This window comes from Osmerus eperlanus, chromosome 1 (assembly GCF_963692335.1).
Source record: "Osmerus eperlanus chromosome 1, fOsmEpe2.1, whole genome shotgun sequence".
Lineage (NCBI taxonomy): Eukaryota > Metazoa > Chordata > Actinopteri > Osmeriformes > Osmeridae > Osmerus > Osmerus eperlanus.
The window spans coordinates 16,541,816-16,559,314 of NC_085018.1; the positions used below are offsets into that span (position 1 = coordinate 16,541,816).

The 17,499-nt window shown below is 40.5% G+C and overlaps 3 protein-coding genes across 4 annotated transcripts; 2 read left to right on the top strand and 1 right to left on the bottom strand.

Moving 5' to 3' along the window:
* Window positions 1-1,895: 1,895 nt before the first annotated feature.
* ppp1r3db (protein phosphatase 1, regulatory subunit 3Db) lies at window positions 1,896-4,317 on the bottom strand. The gene is made up of 2 exons (XM_062464068.1): window positions 3,823-4,317; window positions 1,896-3,652 (listed from the first exon to the last, which is right to left on the bottom strand). Exon 2 carries the CDS (start codon window positions 3,645-3,647, stop codon window positions 2,733-2,735), a length of 915 nt encoding a protein of 304 aa, XP_062320052.1. The 5' UTR covers window positions 3,648-3,652; window positions 3,823-4,317; the 3' UTR covers window positions 1,896-2,732.
* fam217bb (family with sequence similarity 217 member Bb) lies at window positions 2,851-7,402 on the top strand. Of its 2 annotated transcripts, XM_062464049.1 has the most exons (6): window positions 2,851-4,309; window positions 4,736-4,780; window positions 5,130-5,223; window positions 5,367-5,437; window positions 5,537-7,066; window positions 7,252-7,402. In XM_062464049.1, exons 1-5 carry the CDS (start codon window positions 4,191-4,193, stop codon window positions 6,879-6,881), a joined length of 1,674 nt encoding a protein of 557 aa, XP_062320033.1. In that variant the 5' UTR covers window positions 2,851-4,190; the 3' UTR covers window positions 6,882-7,066; window positions 7,252-7,402. The 2 variants fall into 2 exon arrangements, with proteins under 2 accessions (XP_062320033.1, XP_062320041.1); XM_062464057.1 differs by lacking the exon at window positions 2,851-4,309 and having other exon boundaries at window positions 4,671-4,780; window positions 5,108-5,223.
* Window positions 7,403-7,651: 249 nt separating this feature from the next.
* Window positions 7,652-9,059, top strand: pdrg1 (p53 and DNA-damage regulated 1). Its single transcript, XM_062464081.1, has 5 exons — window positions 7,652-7,809; window positions 7,994-8,069; window positions 8,155-8,229; window positions 8,323-8,403; window positions 8,542-9,059. The coding sequence occupies exons 1-5, from the start codon at window positions 7,726-7,728 to the stop codon at window positions 8,622-8,624; spliced, it is 399 nt and encodes a 132-aa protein (XP_062320065.1). The 5' UTR covers window positions 7,652-7,725; the 3' UTR covers window positions 8,625-9,059.
* The last annotated feature ends 8,440 nt before the right edge of the window (window positions 9,060-17,499 follow it).

Genomic DNA, 17,499 nt, shown 5'->3' on the forward strand with positions numbered 1-17,499 from the left:
AGGTTTGTGGTGCTTATGAAGATATTTCGTCATATTATTCCCCAGGCCACTTGTTAAAAATAAGGCTGTCAAAAACTGATTGCAACCCACAGCCCAGCAATGAAATAAGTTTTATATGGATATACTTATTCATAGTTTAAACCCATTTTATATTGTAATGTATTTTCTTGCAGCTGTAATAATATCAAATGTTCTGAGTTACAGCCGAAAGTATTGGTTATACAGAATACGACACTGTAAACCAGTTGACCGTAAATAAGTGCTTCTGTTAAGAAACATTGCTTAGATCAACAAAAAGCTGTATGTGATTCAAGCTGTACAGCTTAGGACTATAGAGGAACAGATGGCAACATCCTTGATGAGGCATGTACACCCAGACCCCTGACTGGCTGGAATAATGAGAAGTACAGCTTCCGGCCAGACGTCCCACCGCAGGTGGAGGGCAGTTCTCCTGAAAGTCCTGGCAACCATGGAGGTGAGTGCGTGGAAGGAAGGGAATTGCTCTTGTGTGGGAGGGATATCCTGCTCTCAGGATGTCCCTCAGCATTCATACGCTACGTCGATAATGACGTAGATAATGTGGAACAGTTGATGCTCACGCACAAAAAAATACACACAGGTCAAAAGCAAGCACGATTTGACCCAAATTGACCCAATTTGTAAATGAACCTGTGGCTAAAGTCTAATGAAACCAATATTAGTTTCTTAAGTGATCTTGTGACCAATAAAACACATAGTATATCTGCATTAAACAACCACTTCTGGAGACCTGCATCATGTTCAAACATAATTGTTTCGACCTTAAATGGTTCTTTCTCTTACACTGTGACCCACAGCATGGATTGGGTTACAATCCAAAATGTAACTGATGGCTGCGTAATGAAGCAGGACTAATGAAGCGTAGAGAAGCATGGGACATTTTGACTGTAGTGTCTCCTCTGCTCTCAATGAAGGGGGAGATAACGTCCTGTTGCATAAGTCCCATCCACACACACACAAGACATAAGGACTGGAAGAGCTTTTGTTAGCACCATTACATTTCAGAGCAATGTTTATCATCCTAGAAAAATCTCAGACAATCATTTGTCTAGCTTAGAGCTCACTCCAAGCCAGACAGGAAGTTTCTGTAAAGATATCGAAATATGATGATAGCAAAAAGTAATATTATGCTTCTATTTTTGTTTCTATTACACTGTGTACTATCGTGGCTAATGTTGTGAGGTTATTGAGCCAGGAACATTCTACACAATGATAGCATGTCTATAACATTATATAAAGGAAGTATAAAAGATATACGTGACCACTCATTTTGGTCAGAAGCTGTCATGTGTCTATTTATACAGTACATGGTCAAACAACTGCTCAGGTTACAGTCATTAGAGCATTTTTGCATTTTCTCTCCTTTTCAATTTTGAAATGGAGAGAAAGGGCAATCTGTCCCCATTGAACAGGGATCAACGTCTGCAATCAGACTTGATGAGCTGATTCCCTTCTGCAATTTTCTCCTCTTAATCATGGAACTGAGCTAATTTAAAGCACAAAATACAAGTTGTCATATATTGAGTCACACAAACATTGAGCTCATCATTTTACATTCCTGAATTTGAACTGAATTCCACTGAAATAGAAGATTTGACTCCATCTAGTGACCGCATACAACAAAAGAACTCTAGCACAGTTTTAAAAAGACAAAAAACAAAATGTGTGAATTGAGCTGAGGTGGTATGTACACTGCTATTCTGACACAAAGTGTTAGATATATGTTGCCTATTTTAATATCAGCATCTCAAATAGTGTAAAATATCTGACATGACAATAAAATTGAAATGAGAAGTCAATTCAGTACAATGGGAAAGACAAAATCCTTCATATAAAAATTAAATGTTTCAAAACTGTTCAGCAAGTATTAGTGTGCATTTTATTTTCCACAGCGTTTCTATTACACAACTCATGTTTGCAGCATGCAATGTGCTTCTAGTACAGCTGTACTAAAAAAGGCACATGAAAGAATGAATTTCTAAGATGCCATTCCATTGCACTGCCAGAATCCTAACTCCTAAGTGTTGGGAAAGGTCAAGTATACTTGTATGAGGTTGATTACTCTTAACCCAATGTTCTATCCACATCTTACATTTAGTCATTTAGCAGACGCTCTTACCCAGAGCATAATCTTAACAATTACACAAAAAATCCATTACTTTATACCATGTATACAAACCGTGTCAATCTTGAAGATCAGTCTGTTGATTTTGTTTGTAAATATTTTATGGCATTATAGTGTACACTGTAAGTATGTTCCCATAACATTGAATCAATTGTAAAGACTACTATCTTAAGCTTGCAGCCCTTGTACATTCACCACAAACTACTGTCTACTGCAGCTGTGTCATAGTTCCAAACAGTTACTTTGAGGACATGCAGCCTACCATGGAATTGGGTTACAGGCCTTGCAGAAGTGATAAATGAGCAAACTCATTAGTAGTACCCTTAGACAGGTGGTTGATGCTATGTCAAATACACACACACCACCAAGACAGAAATATGGGTCTTGATTCTACTTATGGACCACAAAATTAATTGAAAACATTTTGCTCTATATTACATTTATCTTTTCAGTCAAACCTCAATGAGTCATTAGTCTAGCTCCCATGGAGTAGTACAAGTACAAGTTATAGGTATTCCCACCATTCCAAGCAAACCTCAGATAAATGCGTTGGTAAAACTGTGGCCATTCATGTGAAATGCACCATACTGTTCTCACATTCTTTTGGTACTGTCAACTTGTAGCTATGGCATGACAGCATGTAATTGCGCCCATTATTATTGTCCCAGTATTCACAACCCATGACTTGGTAGCAGATGGAGAACTCCAGGATTGCTCCAGGCTGCAATATAAAAGGTGGAACTGGAAGGCGAAATCGGAAGACATCTGATTCTGGCCCATCAGTGGCCAAACGCTGTACGGTCGACACCCAGCATGCCTTGGTGTCAGCCCAGCTCCTCCAGTTAGTAAAGGAGTAATGCACTATGACATTTTTCTCAAAGGCTGAGTTAATGACTTGTATGGTACCAGTTATTCCCTGCTCTGAGCACAAGACATGCTCCAGACATACTTGCTGAATGGATAGGCGCGTCAGAAAATCCGGCTGAGCTCCCATGTCTTCAGCAAAGCAGGGCTTGAAGTAGGGCAGAGACAACTCTACTGGCTTCCCTGATGCCACCTCCGAGCTCATCAGCAGCCTAGAGATGACATGAGGGGGTATTGAAGGGTCCTCACCGACTTTAAATACTTTGACATCTTCCAGTTCGAGGCCCAGTGAGTCCACAAAGCGCACCTGCAGGTTTCTTGGACTTTTCTTCCTCTCTGTGGATGAAGGCAAGGACTGGGCTCGCCTTCTTATGATGGGCTTGGTCGGTGGATTGCAAGAGAGACTGCGCCCAAAAACAGGCTCCCTAGATGGAGGAGGCCTAGGACTGGGAGGACGTATTCTGACTGGTGGTTTTACTGGTTCAGGTTTAGGGTCATAGAGATCCCTCAAACGGATTGTTGCTTTGGGTCTGGATACACTGGTGAACTGCATTCCAACTTCATTCGACCCTGGAGAGGCTTTCTTTGTCTGCCGTACCCCAACCTTGTTCATTCTCATTGAAACTACAGAACGGGAATACAACTGTATGAGGAAATTAACCAAACGATAACTACTAGGTCTTAAAGGAAACTTTTATCCTTGTGCAAATATTGTTTCTTGAGCATATTTAGGTCAAATGCACAATTTAAAGGTTTGGTTAGGCATGCATAATTTTACGTTAAAAAAAACTTACTTTTTGAGTTCCTTAGTCAAGACCATCTGCAACTGGCAACAGTCTTGATTGCACTGCTGCTCAAAGTGTTTGTTACTACCCCAATATAAACCACATGACTGACATCAGTTCCCAACTGCTTGAATAACCTCTCAGAACGCTAAGGATGCAAAAGTTGAAAGTTGCCAGTTTGGGGTTGTGATCTTTATGAAATGAAATGAGAGGTACAAAACATTTCAGCAGCCAAGATATCTGATACCCCCAAAGTCCTTACTGTATAGGTCACCTTTGACATTTAGCAAGACTCCTACTGTGGATATTAATAGCAAATTGTTGTTTTGATCTTGTACATGCGTTTCTAGGCTAGTGCTTGCCTGGCAGGCTATAGGATGACTGCAGCCTTTAAGATTAGCGCTAGTGTTGCGATAAAGATATTTCATGCCCGTTGTGTCCATAGCCCAACATACCTTGTTGTGGGAAGCCTCACCACGCCTAGACGTAAGCTACGGTAAATGACTACATTACCCACAACGCTTCGGCCCATGTAGATGTAAATTACAGGGAGCCTACTGGGTGCTTGAAATGAGAACAACAAGATGCTCTTACACTGTTGTGCATGAAAGATTCGTCATGCAACATAGTATTTCTTGTCCTACATATGGATACTTTAAAACAATTAAAATGCTACATTTCTGTTTATGATCACCCGCTGGCCGCTGGTCCGTCGTGGCATAGCTCGAAGCCATGTTCTCACGCTGTCGTTAATGTTTAAAAAACGCATTATTGTGAGATGCGAAAAGATTATGTGCAGGAAAAAAAACAAATTCAGTTAGCATGCACAAGCTTGGTTTATTTGAAAGTGTTCCAATTGTTTTTCATCGATGGGCACAATCCTGCTGCAACGTACAAGTGGTTACAGCAAGGTCTCTTTCAGGGAAAGGTTGGATAAAATATCGTGGGATGCTGATACAGTGACAAGGTATGCATTACATATGTCGTCCTTGTGAAACGAGTTGCCTATATTTATAGTATAATTTGGGTTACATTTCTCAAACTCAGGCTACATGTGGCACCAGTGCCACATAGCAATATTATGTTATTATAATCGGACATCTGTTGTCTGGTAGCCTATATTTGGTAGTTTGAGCATGTATTTCATTATCATACTTTGAAATGACAATTTGAGGCGACATCTTGAAACAATACACCCTACCCAAACCATTATTACCCTAGTCCAATTTTCTTTGCAAACACTTCCTTGTATGTTTGTATATATTTATTTAGGGCAGGCCTAAATTCAGATTAGGTTACTTATTTTTTTCCTATAGCACCAATATGGGGAGGCGAAGTCAAAATGACAAGACCCATAAGTCATTGCAACCTGTGAAAGCATCTCAAGAAAATTCTCTGCCAGTGGATAAAGTAGGCTAATTTCTCTTTTGTAGCTTTTAGCTATAGCCAATACCAAAAAAATTACATTGGAAATATACATCATTTGTAGAATTGAGTATTTAAGGTTAATAATTAAATCAGTTTCTTACATTTTTTTATATTTGTAATCATAGCAGTCTCTGCAGAGACGACGAAGACACAAAATTAACAGCCCGTCAACCAAGCACAACACATCTCAACTCAGGTGAGAGTAACTGCACATCAAAGACCATTTTTTCTTATTTATTATATATTTATTATTGTACCATGAATATGTTTCAAATGTTTACGGCTTTCTGTCCAGAACCCAGCCCCAACCAGATGCAAAGCCCCATTCATTGCCCTCTACAGGGGATGGGAAGGAGCACAGGGACCAACGGGGCCCTCACTACAGCCATCACAGAGAACAGAAGCACACTGGTCCTAGGAAAAGTAGATGTGCACCAACTCCACATCTTAGCTCCCCATCAGAGCCAAGCTCAGACCCACAGAAGGACCAGGCACCAAACCCAGAGACTGTGAAGTTGAGTGAGTATGGACAGAAAAGCAAAGACAGTGACAGTGACCTTTCTGAGTCAGAGAGGCTTCCTGTGCTCCCCTCCCACTGCACCCCCCCTCAGCTCAACCTGCGGGCTGAGGTTATCGACTCTAATGATTTCTCACCACATACCACTGGAAGAAGACGGCAGGGCCACGACAGTTTAAGTTTTCCAGACTTCTTGCCTCCACCTTTTAATGCTTGGAGTCTGGGGCAGCTGGCTGTGTACTACAACATGGAGGGAGGGGGACCCCCTCGCCCCAGGCCAGTCGAGCCACTGGAAAGGTATCTGGAGAGGCTTCTGCAGCTAGAATGGCATCAGTTCCAGACTGTCCAGGAGGAAGGTGGTAAATCCAATGACTCAATTGTAGCCGGTTGTCACCACCGGCCTCATGTTGCTCTCTCCTCCCGCCTAAGTTGTCCCAAGAGCATCCTCCAGTGTCAGCGGGCCTTTCCTCTCACATTCCTCTCCTCCCTGGCCAGTCACACTGTCCAACTCTCTGGTTGTTCCTGCACAGCCTGCCGCACCCTGTACAGTACCTGCTGTCGCTCCCATGTTCAACACCGCCATTCTCAACTCAGTCCACCGCAGGAGTCTAGGGGCCGGGCCTACCTCCCTCCTAAGAGGAGTTACAGTGAGAGCCGGGCTCACTCGCCTGATAAGAGCATGACACGCAGGGCCCAGAGGTTTGGGAGCCCAGAGAGAGGGAAGAGCTACATGAAAAACATGCAAGCATTTGGAAACATTCGCAACCCTGTTTCGATTCCCACAACTAAGCCTCAGTCTGTAGTAAAAGGTTTGAGTGTTGGGACTGAAAAGAAATTGGGTTGTATTGGGGTAGATGATAAACTACCTAGGGATCACAGGCAGGTTGGTTTAAGGAGAAGTGGTTCTGAGCAGAGAAGTGGGTCCGAGAGGAGAAATGGGTCGGAATGTTTGAGGAGTGGATCTGAACGAAAGAGGAGTGGCTCGGAACGAAGAAGAGCTGCTGTTTCAGAAGCCCGACAACCAGATGTTATTGGTGCAATAGTAGACCATTTACTTGGATCCAAGAATTTAACCATAGTAAAGCCAAATGGAAGGCTTAAACAGGTTGAATTTACAAAGTAATGTCACAGCTTTGATACTGGCATTTGCTATATGTTTACAAACATTGCATAATGTTTAAAAAGGCCAAACAAAGGTTTGCCACTGTCAAATCTACTCTTTCTAATAATACAGTGTTGTCATGGTATTTATAAAACATTTTGACTATAGTACATCTTTACAGTTATCATTAATTTTCAACAAGAAAGGTGGAGTCAGGTGGCTGAGCGGTGAGGGGATCGGGCTAGTAATCCGAAGGTTGCCAGTTCGATTCCCGGCCGTGCCAACTGACGTTGTGTCCTTGGGCAAGGCACTTCACCCTACTTGCCTCGGGGGGAATGTCCCTGTACTTACTGTAAGTCGCTCTGGATAAGAGCGTCTGCTAAATGTAAAGGGAATTCAGTCTTCTGAACATGATGTTTTGTCTTGCTGATGAAGTGATTGTTGTAGTTTTATAAACACAAGGTGCTTACTTTTTGGTGCTTCCCTTTCATGTAAATAAAGAGATTAAGAATGTAAAATTGTACTTCCGTTTCAACACACATTTTTTACTAAATGTAAATGTATCACTGTCCTCAAATTGTTTGAACTCCTCCTAAGTATAACTTGTGTGAATAAAAAATTGTACATTTGCAATTGGCATGATCTAAGATAAATTATTTCTAGGTTGTATGTTAAGGCTGGGATTCCTTACACTCATATAGCTTCAGTGTACATTTCAGTGGAATGAACACGTCTGTTACTCTGTCATATGAAGGACCAAACCTGCAATACTGCTCATGACTGGTGCTCTGAAATAATCGAACGCGGAACTATTGCCATCCGCCTTTGTATTACGTGGGACATACATAAATATGAACACAACATAATGGAGACGGAATCGCAGCGCGCTTTAGAGTATTTGACAGAAATAGAAGAAGCAGCTGAAGATGTCCTTGCAAACAAACAACAGGTAATATATTTTCGATCCATAACAAGTGGTTCATGAGATCGTGTTGTCAGTCATTGCAGCAATTAATTGCAATTGGCACCAAAGCTTCTGAAGAGAAGGAACGTGCATGAATATATTGGCTTACTACGTTTTCATTTGCTGAGCTAGCTAGTTTCGCTTTTGTCCATCATACTTTTTATTTTAGATTGTGGATCTAGATAAAAAGAGAAATGGAAACAGGGAGGCGTTGAATGCTTTGCGTAATCCGAACTCATCAAATGGTAAGAGATTTTTTTACCAGAGGTTTTGACGTTAAAAAAAAGAAAGTGTTTAAAGCTGACTGCCTCATTTGTTTTTGTTTTTCAGAGAAAGTAAAGGTTTGCTTTGGAAATATGTTTATAACGTTTCCTAAAGCCAAGACCACTGAGATGATTCTTAAAGGTTAGCCATAGCTTCTTATTTTTTGTCCAGCAACTTTTTACGCTACGCATGTGCAACCATTGCAGTGCACTGAAACATAATTTTACTGTTTAGACCAAGACCAACTAGACAAAGAGATAAATGGTCTCCGTAAAGTGTTGAAAGCAAAGGTTAATCGTCTCAATGAGTTGCAAGGTAAGGATTTTTTTCTATAGCACATTTTTCAGCTACCTGGATTGGGGTTCAGCTTTGATCTCAAGTATTCCGGTATTTGTGAAAATGGTCTCTTACCTTACACCTTTGAATGTTGACGTGTTTTATCTCTATTTACAGGGAAGCCTGAGCTAAGGGGCTACAATCTGTCTCCTCTCTCTAATGATGAGATTAAAGCTATCAACAGCCTGTTGAAGAGATGAGACACAACCCCACACAAAACACAGACCAAATAGGCCTATGCCAGTTTTTCACCCACTCCCAAAGGTGTAGATGTGCCTTCCTTCTCTCATTCATCTCCTTACTGACCCATCCAACCTCCTCCACAGTTTACCGTAACCTTCAGACTTCAGGCTGCACCCTCCATAGCTGACAGTGCCATTCCCAATTCAGTCTTGTGTTAGAATAGAGGCTCAAGTGGTCTTTGGAAGTGGAATATTCATCCCATCCTAAGCAGTTGCTTTAAAACTTTAAAATCTTGTTGCAAATTCTGCCACAAGATGGCAGTGTCCATTGAAGAAGCCTTGCAAATTGACACTAGAAATATATGGAAGATCAATCATCTTTAATCTTCAGAATTTCTACTTTGCATATGGTTTACTGTAGCTGTTTATATAAATAAATAACCAAAAAACTTTCATTTTTATTTGTTTTTCTGAAAGATTTGTATTGTTCTCTGACATACTTTGTTCCACTGGCTATTTTGTGAAAAAACATGATCTATATTTTTTATTATTTGGAATACTCTATTTAATTTGACTATAGTACTAGTGGTCTGTAAGAAGTGAAGAAGATTAACATGAATAGGCATTAGAAGCCCAGAGACTTATACATGTTTTGGAATGCCTGTGTCACTGATCTGACAGAGGAGATGGGTAACAGCTGTGTAGAGAGGCACATGTTTTCACCTATCCACTCAAGTAAGATCAGGAACTATTTTAGAGGGAGAGGAATGTTGGAAGGATGGTTGTATGTGAAAAACACAAACAGGTCCTGAGGCGTTGTTGGAGAGGGAGTATACAGGAACTGTCACATGATTGACAGCATGGCACCAACTCATGTCTTTGGTACAAGTGGCATGCTGTGGCATGGAGTTATGGAACCAGTCCAGAATGAGGAATTGCATGACTCATTTTAAGACTCAATAAATGTTAAACAGTCACATAAAACAAAGCATGCAAAGGTACTAAAGGAGATAAAGAGAAGGGGAGCGTTAACAACATGCCTGACACGGTATAGTACAAGGACTGGACCGTTTATAAGTGTAAAACAGGGTTGCGGTGGCTTACTGGGTAACATTACATTTTTGGGGGTTACATCTTAAAATGAAGTCCCAAAAAAAACAAATCAAGCGGAGCTGGTTCATGCAGGAGACTCCAAGACCATAGCGCTGTCAGTCAGCATCTCATATCACACAGTCCGGGCACACCTACTTTAGCAGGGCAGTATTATTTAGACCAGGAACTCACCCACACACCTTCATTGCTAATGCGACATAGGATGGTCAGCGCTTTACTCCTGCTGCCTCCACCCTTGGTTCTGTGTACCCTCTTTCGAGGGGGAATGCGTATCGCAGCTCTCTGTACGGATGTCGAGACAGTGTCTCAGTTGGGTGCGGCAGAGAGCTGGTGCCGACAGTCAATGTGTTCATTACCTACTACTTACTGCTTGAATGCAAAGTCTTCATTTCTCAGAATGTAATATTTAAGCAATGGTACAGTTTGAAACATTTCACAAGCAGATGGGATGGTGTCTTAACTATTACAGCAGGGGTGTTAAAGGCCAAATAGGATTGACACTTACTATGCAAGTTGTAATTATAAAATAAAGTTTGTAAAATCTGAATAGGGACAAATCCAAAGATGTGGTCCTAGTGTCAGAACTTTAGTTGTTTTCTAACATGTTATTAATAGCATATTGCAAGTCAGACATCACTTAAAGCAACTTCTATGACTATTTGTTTTGTCTGATTTTAGGTTGATGACTCAACTTCTATTGCAGTTCACCTGGGAGTGTTGTCATTGTTCAGACAATTAAATAATTGTACTCAGTCTCTCAGGGAACCCATTATTAGAATGCTCAAGAACTTTGACAGTAAATCAACATTTAACAATGTCCTCTATCAATGGAAATAAATGCACGATAAGCAGAGAAGAAAATAGCAATAGGGCAAATGCTGAAGTGCATAGAGCATGGTGCAGGTAAGCTAGCAGAAATACATAGTTTCTGTTTCTGCAGAGCTAGTAGTGCTGGGGATGTTTCTTCCTTCAAGTCATTCTCATGAATCTGATATTACTATGGGTGTGTGCGTTTCCACAGCCGTTCTCGTAACGGAGGTGGTTTCACAAATTAAGTGTCCAATGCACCAAAACCCCTGAAGGGACATAGTATGAAGCACTGTAGCCAAGTTACGTAGCCTTAGCCAATTAACTATATGAAAGTTTAATGTGGGGACAGCAACAAAATCCTAGCTATAACAGACCAATGTTTTTGCTGCCAGTTTGTCAGTGGATTATTGTACATAATTAAAACCTGTACTCTAGCCTGTTTTATAATTGTCTAAAGTGTCATAATAAAATAAAACCTTATGTAAGTGAGTACTGGTTTTAGTCAACATAGTTGATTATAGACAGACATAGTCAGACATAGTCAGCTCTTGCAGGTCAGTTTAGAGCACATTAATCCAATAACTTGCTCACCAAACACACAGTCTCACATAGGCTACATTTGGATAGCATTCTGCTATTTTTATTCTTTATTTGTGTAATTTGACTTTGTTTTACCTGGCTGTCCTGGCATGAAGAAAGCCTCTTTGTTTAGAGGGCCTTGGTCCAGCTGTAGTATCAGCGTTTTCGTAAATCAGTAAGACTATATACAAAGGTATGAGTCTTCAACAGAAGACGATCAGATTCAGTTGAATTATACCGTTTGTAACTTGAATCAATTTACAATATTATTAAGAAATAATAAATGCACTGTTTAACCTATGCATTGGACTCCATAATGATGTAAACTATGAACTGCAACTGTTGCTACTTGCTATGCATCATCAAGAATCCATCCCTAAATTGTATATCTAGACTCTTGATAAACTATTTGAGGATGAATTGGCTCATTAACATATGTATAAAGCATTTTGGATTCATAGGCTACTGTATGTTGAAGAAAAAAGTTTAATATGTTGCATGACAGTAAAAAAAAATTATCAGTATAAATAAGTCCACACACTATCTTTTAGTTACAAATAGACCAGGTCAGACATGTAGGCCTATCTATTATTTTTCTTTTGCTTTTCATCCTAAGCCATGAAGCACCAAAAGTTTGGCATATGGAATCTGTCTCCTCTTTAAATTGCTGATGTTGGATGACCATGGCCTCGTTAATAAAAAGTTAGTAGAAAATGTAAAGAAACCTTGTTATTTCTCACTGAGGGTGGTAAGGGTGGTCCCTCTTAGAATCAATATCCCAAAAATGTTAAAATTGTTTCTTGTAACAAAGGGGCTTTATATTATCTATTATGGGTTTAGAGACTCCTCCTGAGCTGTTATGCTCTTTCGTGATATTTTTCAGAGCATAACAGATGAGCATCTACCATCAAAATGTTGTGCTAGCCTTCAGTATGGACCTACCTGGCACAGACAGGATGGTAAGGCAGGTCAGCTTGCAATTGATGTCAGGGCAACACACTGGGTCTAATGGACATACAGAAATTAGAACACAGTTATGAAATGTCTTATTAAGCACCTTCTTCAATCAAAGTGCTTAATCCATGTAGCCTACATTTCAGCCTTTGTACTCAATAGGAGCATTGAACAGTTGTTTCTCCATTCATTTATTGATTTATTGATTAAAATTCCAGATTCACTGCTGAATGTAAAATACACCAGCCATGCCAAATGCCAAAAAAATATTCTGATGTGGTTTGATGTCAGTAAAAATTCTGTACTGTACTGGGGCGCTGTACTGTGTCCTGACAGATCAGGCTCTCCTCATCAGCTTGCAGCCTCTGGTCTCCATCACTTGACAGGGATGTAGAGGAAACATCTGGAATCACTTTTCACAGTGGAAACAGGCTTGTGAAAGAACTATAGTAACAATGTCATGATAAAGCTACTGTAGGCATCGTATTCAGGGAATCATTTAAAGGCGGAGTTTGTACTTTCTTAAAAATGTTATTTCTTGTTTGTAGTTGAAATGCTGGCCATTATCTACAGTAGTATATTATGTAGCTGATGATATACTGCATATGTTATATGTCAAACTGAAAACAACTTTACGTGACATGCCAGTGGGCATAAGCCTAAACATTATAATACTTTCATAGCAGGCTGTACAGACTTGGTTTGCCAACCGGATTATGCTCATAATGTGCATGCTGTGAATATATTATATTACCAAAATGTGCACTGAGAAAAGGGGTTAGATTGGCTGAAAATGATCCCTGGTGATCTGAACTGATACCTAGTGAAACTATGACTTAGAGTTGTACTGTATACTGTTTTGTGTATTCCCCTCTCAGTTTTTATTTTGAGAAGTCAAGGTCTTAATTTTGGGAACTTTTTGGCTGTATTTTTCTTTTGTACCTTTTGAGAACTTTGTTGATACATTATGTACCTGCCATTATTTTGGTCTATCAGGGGGATTTGTGCAATCTCTTAGACATCCTGTCTAATCCTCTTGGATTAGGTTGTGTATCGTCTAGTCTTGGCATGATAGAGAATTATTATAAACATCTTGAACTACATAATAAAGCTGTAGTCGACTGTATGCTGTACATCATAGTGATATATGGCTGACATGAGACAGTGTTTCCTGATCTGCTGAAATCCCTACACATAAGGAGGCTTCATGAAGATGTGCCTGTGTGGGGGCCATCTGTTGTTAAATATTCAATTTTGTACAAGCCACCTTGCCAAGCATTTTAGATTTTGTATTATGTGTAGGTTAGAAAGATTCCCTTTTTTAAATATTCTATGATTATAGTGATTAGCACATACAGCACAGACTACACAGTATTTAAAGTAATTTAAATGTATTAGATCAAGTGACAGTCACAAACAAGTTCTTTAGCGATATTTACCAGAGATCCAGTATTGTGGGTTTGACATTGTGTGTGAACTCAAACTCTTTTTTTTCTGCACCTGGTTGGGAGTACAAATGCAAGTGGTTGACAGAATTATTGACCATGCACTTGCCTTGTGATGAATCACACCAGCAAGACCTGCTGCTTCCCTTCCCCAGAGTCAGAAGCCGTGTTGAGGTCGACTGTGAAGCACAATAAATAAAAGTGAGAGAACTTCACTTGCTAAATCCTCATTCAGTTTTGGCACTTGACAGTAGATTAATTTAGATATTCCGTATTTTTAGACTCCTACATAGGCCTACCAATAACTGAGGTGGAATCCACTCACCTCAGTATGTGTACTCAGACGTCTGTTCCGTCCTCGACGCAACCTCAACTCACACAGGACGCGTCTGCGGCGGGACCAGGTTTAGTTGTCTTTACAGCATTTCAGAAGAGATGCTGCAAGGCAGTAGCCTGGTCCTAACCAGACCCTCGTACATTTCATTTGTACAGAGGGTCTGGGATTGATCCATTGACAAGCGTTAACTTCCTTGAAGGCGGGTACTCTGTTGAACTTTAAAACTATTGGATCTGCTCAGAGCCACTCTGATCAGCCATAACCAATCGCTAGTGTTCGCCTTAGCCAACTCCTTCACCACTACTGTAACGGAGCTAGCTGCCGTTGCTGGAAAATCAAACTTTTCCCGAACCCCGTGGGGAGGAGGGCCACAACATCATGGCCACCAACAAAACTCAGCAAGGATTGTTCTTGCTCCGGCTTTAGCTTATGGATATTCGGCAGCTTTGCCACAACAGACCGAATAGTTTCGCTTGCATCTTTCTCTGCCGCCATTACTGAACTACAACTCAAACGAATGCACGATATCAACGTCATCGTTCTCAGCCACTCCCTCTGTTCGCTGATTGGACCGACAAAAAATGTGTTTCTGAAAACCGACTAATACACTGAAATCCCAGACCTAGTACAGAAGCAAAATCAAAATTGAGCGGAAGTACCTAGGAGGGCAGAGCCAGGCTAGCACAGCTGTATTGGCGAGTTTGCTGCGAGTTTGTGGATTTGTGGTGTCATACAACTAGTGTTGCTCAACTTCATCGTCGTCCATGATGTAAAATCCTTAAATGTCTGGCCTTTTGCCACCGATGTAGTGAAGTGAAATACAATCGGGAGTCTGCACACAGTGTTGCACAAGGTGTTTTAATGCACTGTGTTTTTATTTTGAACTGACCTGGGGCCTGTTTCATAAAGCGAATTTAAGCCAGGCATTTCATAGTCCGACTCGTTTTTCCACCCGTTTTCTGAAATGTATTTTGTATTTTAGCTTGCGGCTTGGACCCAAAAGTTACCTATCTCTTGCGAAGCTGCGCCGAGGCCCGTGTCTGTGACGCTTCTGAAACGCGCCGCGGCGCGTCTGGTGTAAACTGCACCATTGACTCGAGTCAAAGAACTTATATTGATATATACTCTTCTTACTCTATTCTCTTCTATACTCTTTGCTAGAGTGGTTGCGATCAGCCGCGATCAGCTCCGACATCCGCGTCGCAGCTGTACACCTGCAAACAGACTACCTGAATTACAACTACTTTTAATTTAAAATTGCTAATATGAACAAGAGGGTATTTTGAGTAAAAAAAAAATAGCCTATGTATTCATTATGTAAATTCCTGTATTTCACTAATTTCCCTTTATTAACATATTAAAATATTACAAAGTCATTGAGTACCATACTGTACATGCTTTTGTTGATTAAAATCTTTTGATGTTTATCTTGTATATCAGCAGGACCTTTAGAGAGGACCCTTTGGAGAGGAGGTCAGTTTTCTTTGGCCAGGATAAACTGCTATAGGTTTTGGGTGGCAGGAGATCCTTATCCCTCAAAGAACACTTTTGAAGAAAAACAGGCCATGTTGAGACCGCCTCTTTCTCAGGATGAAAAAGGAGACATTTTCCTCCTCTGCACTGCCTCTTGTGACAATCTTTATTGGTGCATATCTATGAAATAGACATTTGTTTTCCACCAAGATTTGAAGGGAGTAAAATATTCAAGTGCACTCTATGGAGACATTCAGATGTCGATTTTGGCGAGAGTTTCCTCCGTCTTGAAGTGAACCAGTGTGAATACCATAGCGGCTGTGTGGGATCCGGTGTCCCCGCTGTGCTCCCCTTCACTTCAAACAGTGGAGCCAAAACGGGCCTCCTTCTGCCATCAGTCAGACCTGTGGTTCAGAACTGTACATCTCTCATGTGGCAGCTGATACCTAACACTCATCTGTCCCCTGAGATAAATGAAACATGGAGCCAAAATGTGAAATGAAGAGCAAAAAACGTTGCTCGCATGGAACTCTATAAGTCCCAGAGCGGCATGCAAAATGTCTCAGTCTCCTGAATTATGTCATCTCAGACTGAAGAAAAGTATGTGTGGCCGAAGCCTTAGTCCTTTGTTTTTTGGATAATTTTCAGTCATCATGTATAGTTTGCCGCATGCAGAAAAAAGAATGTGAGGAACTCTAATTCACCATTGCTGAGGATAATGTACTTTTAGAAGACTTAGAATATTTGATCGAGACCCAGCTTTCTGTGGAGGTGGGCTCTGTGTTGAACATTGAACTGCAAAAGGTAACTAGCCTTTTGAAACCGCAAAACTTTGTGTTTAAACCTCAGTTTGAATTTCTTTGGAAGTTGACTGAGGTGCTTACTCTCCCATTCAAACAATCCTTAGCAGCAGTCAACGATCATGTTTTCTCATGTGGCCACCAGAGAAGTTAGCAACAATGCCATGGGCCTTAAACGTCCTGATATCATCGTACACCATGGAAACAGCAACTTCAAGGTTTTTCGAGATACTTGTAGCTTTAAGTTTCTCACTACCATTATGGTGCATTCTTTGAAATGCATATATATGCCAATATCTTTGACCACAACTACACCAACAAGTACCGGTATGTTGTTGTTTAACTATATTTTCTATTTCTCTTTCTTTCTGTATTATATACAAACCGCACTCCTTAAAATCATGATTTGCCATTTGTCATTTTAGGTGTATTGTTCAAATCTGTTTAGAATAAAAAATGACTAACTGGAAAGATATAGGGAGTTTGAACCACTTAGTGGTCATGTTTGAACTCAACGCCAATGGAAACAAAAACCCAAACATTGTTTTGAGATGTGAAAAGAATTTCTACCTGTCAAAATTATGGAAATAATCTATAGTCATTTGTTTTGTTTTTCAAGGGATACCGAAGTTCAAACAAGTGATCGAGAGTTATTTACTGTTAAGTTCTTAATTTGTAACCATGGACCCTGTGCTCAGCAGCAGAGGCTCCTCAGAAACAAATGGTTTTGTCTGTAATGTTCAACAACTGTAAGAACCAAAGTGTCCAAAGGAAAGGGTCAAATAAAGTCCATATTGAACCAGGTTCACATTACTCCATAACAGGTGTGTCTTTTCATGTGACATAAGCTTTTGTAACTCTTCTGGCTGTTGGGCTCTCAGTATGATGCACCTGGTGGAGACAATATTTATGTGAAACAGAAGGACCCGAGATTTTATAATACTTAAAAAAAAGTGGAGCTACAGATATGACAACTAATGATATACTGACAAAGATTATAGATATGAGGCTGCAGCTTGGATTTTGTGACAGGTCAGAAGACATTGTTATAAAAGACTTGACAACCTTTACAGTATGTTATGGGTTCCTTCATCAACCAGGTTTTGTAGTTTCTTCTCCAACATGCAGACGTGTAACCACTGTGTGGAGAAAACATTGTCTCTCCATGGCTACATTATAATTTCATTGTAGGACCCTTGATCCTCCTTTTCCTCTCCCGACAGACTGAATCTGAATCCAGCTATCTGTCCTCTTCCATGTCAGTGACAAGCAGATGCGTAGGTTTGGCTCCGAGAGTAGGCGGAAAAGATCTCTCCAATCACACACTGTGACAAAGTGAAGGAAACAAGTCATCTACTAAATGCCAGTGGGGACATGGCTGA

Excerpts from the sequence above, each read along its gene's own strand:
- ppp1r3db (XM_062464068.1), bottom strand. The coding sequence starts at position 3,647 with ATGAGAATGAACAAGGTTGGGGTACGGCAGACAAAGAAAGCCTCTCCA.
- fam217bb (XM_062464049.1), top strand. The coding sequence starts at position 4,191 with ATGACTGCAGCCTTTAAGATTAGCGCTAGTGTTGCGATAAAGATATTT. Across the intron at positions 4,310-4,735 it reads ACGCCTAGACGTAAGCTACG|GGAAAGGTTGGATAAAATAT; the intron begins GTAAATGACTAC and ends GGTCTCTTTCAG. Across the intron at positions 5,224-5,366 it reads ATTCTCTGCCAGTGGATAAA|CAGTCTCTGCAGAGACGACG; the intron begins GTAGGCTAATTT and ends TTGTAATCATAG.
- pdrg1 (XM_062464081.1), top strand. The coding sequence starts at position 7,726 with ATGGAGACGGAATCGCAGCGCGCTTTAGAGTATTTGACAGAAATAGAA. Across the intron at positions 7,810-7,993 it reads TCCTTGCAAACAAACAACAG|ATTGTGGATCTAGATAAAAA; the intron begins GTAATATATTTT and ends TTTTTATTTTAG. Across the intron at positions 8,230-8,322 it reads CACTGAGATGATTCTTAAAG|ACCAAGACCAACTAGACAAA; the intron begins GTTAGCCATAGC and ends TTTACTGTTTAG.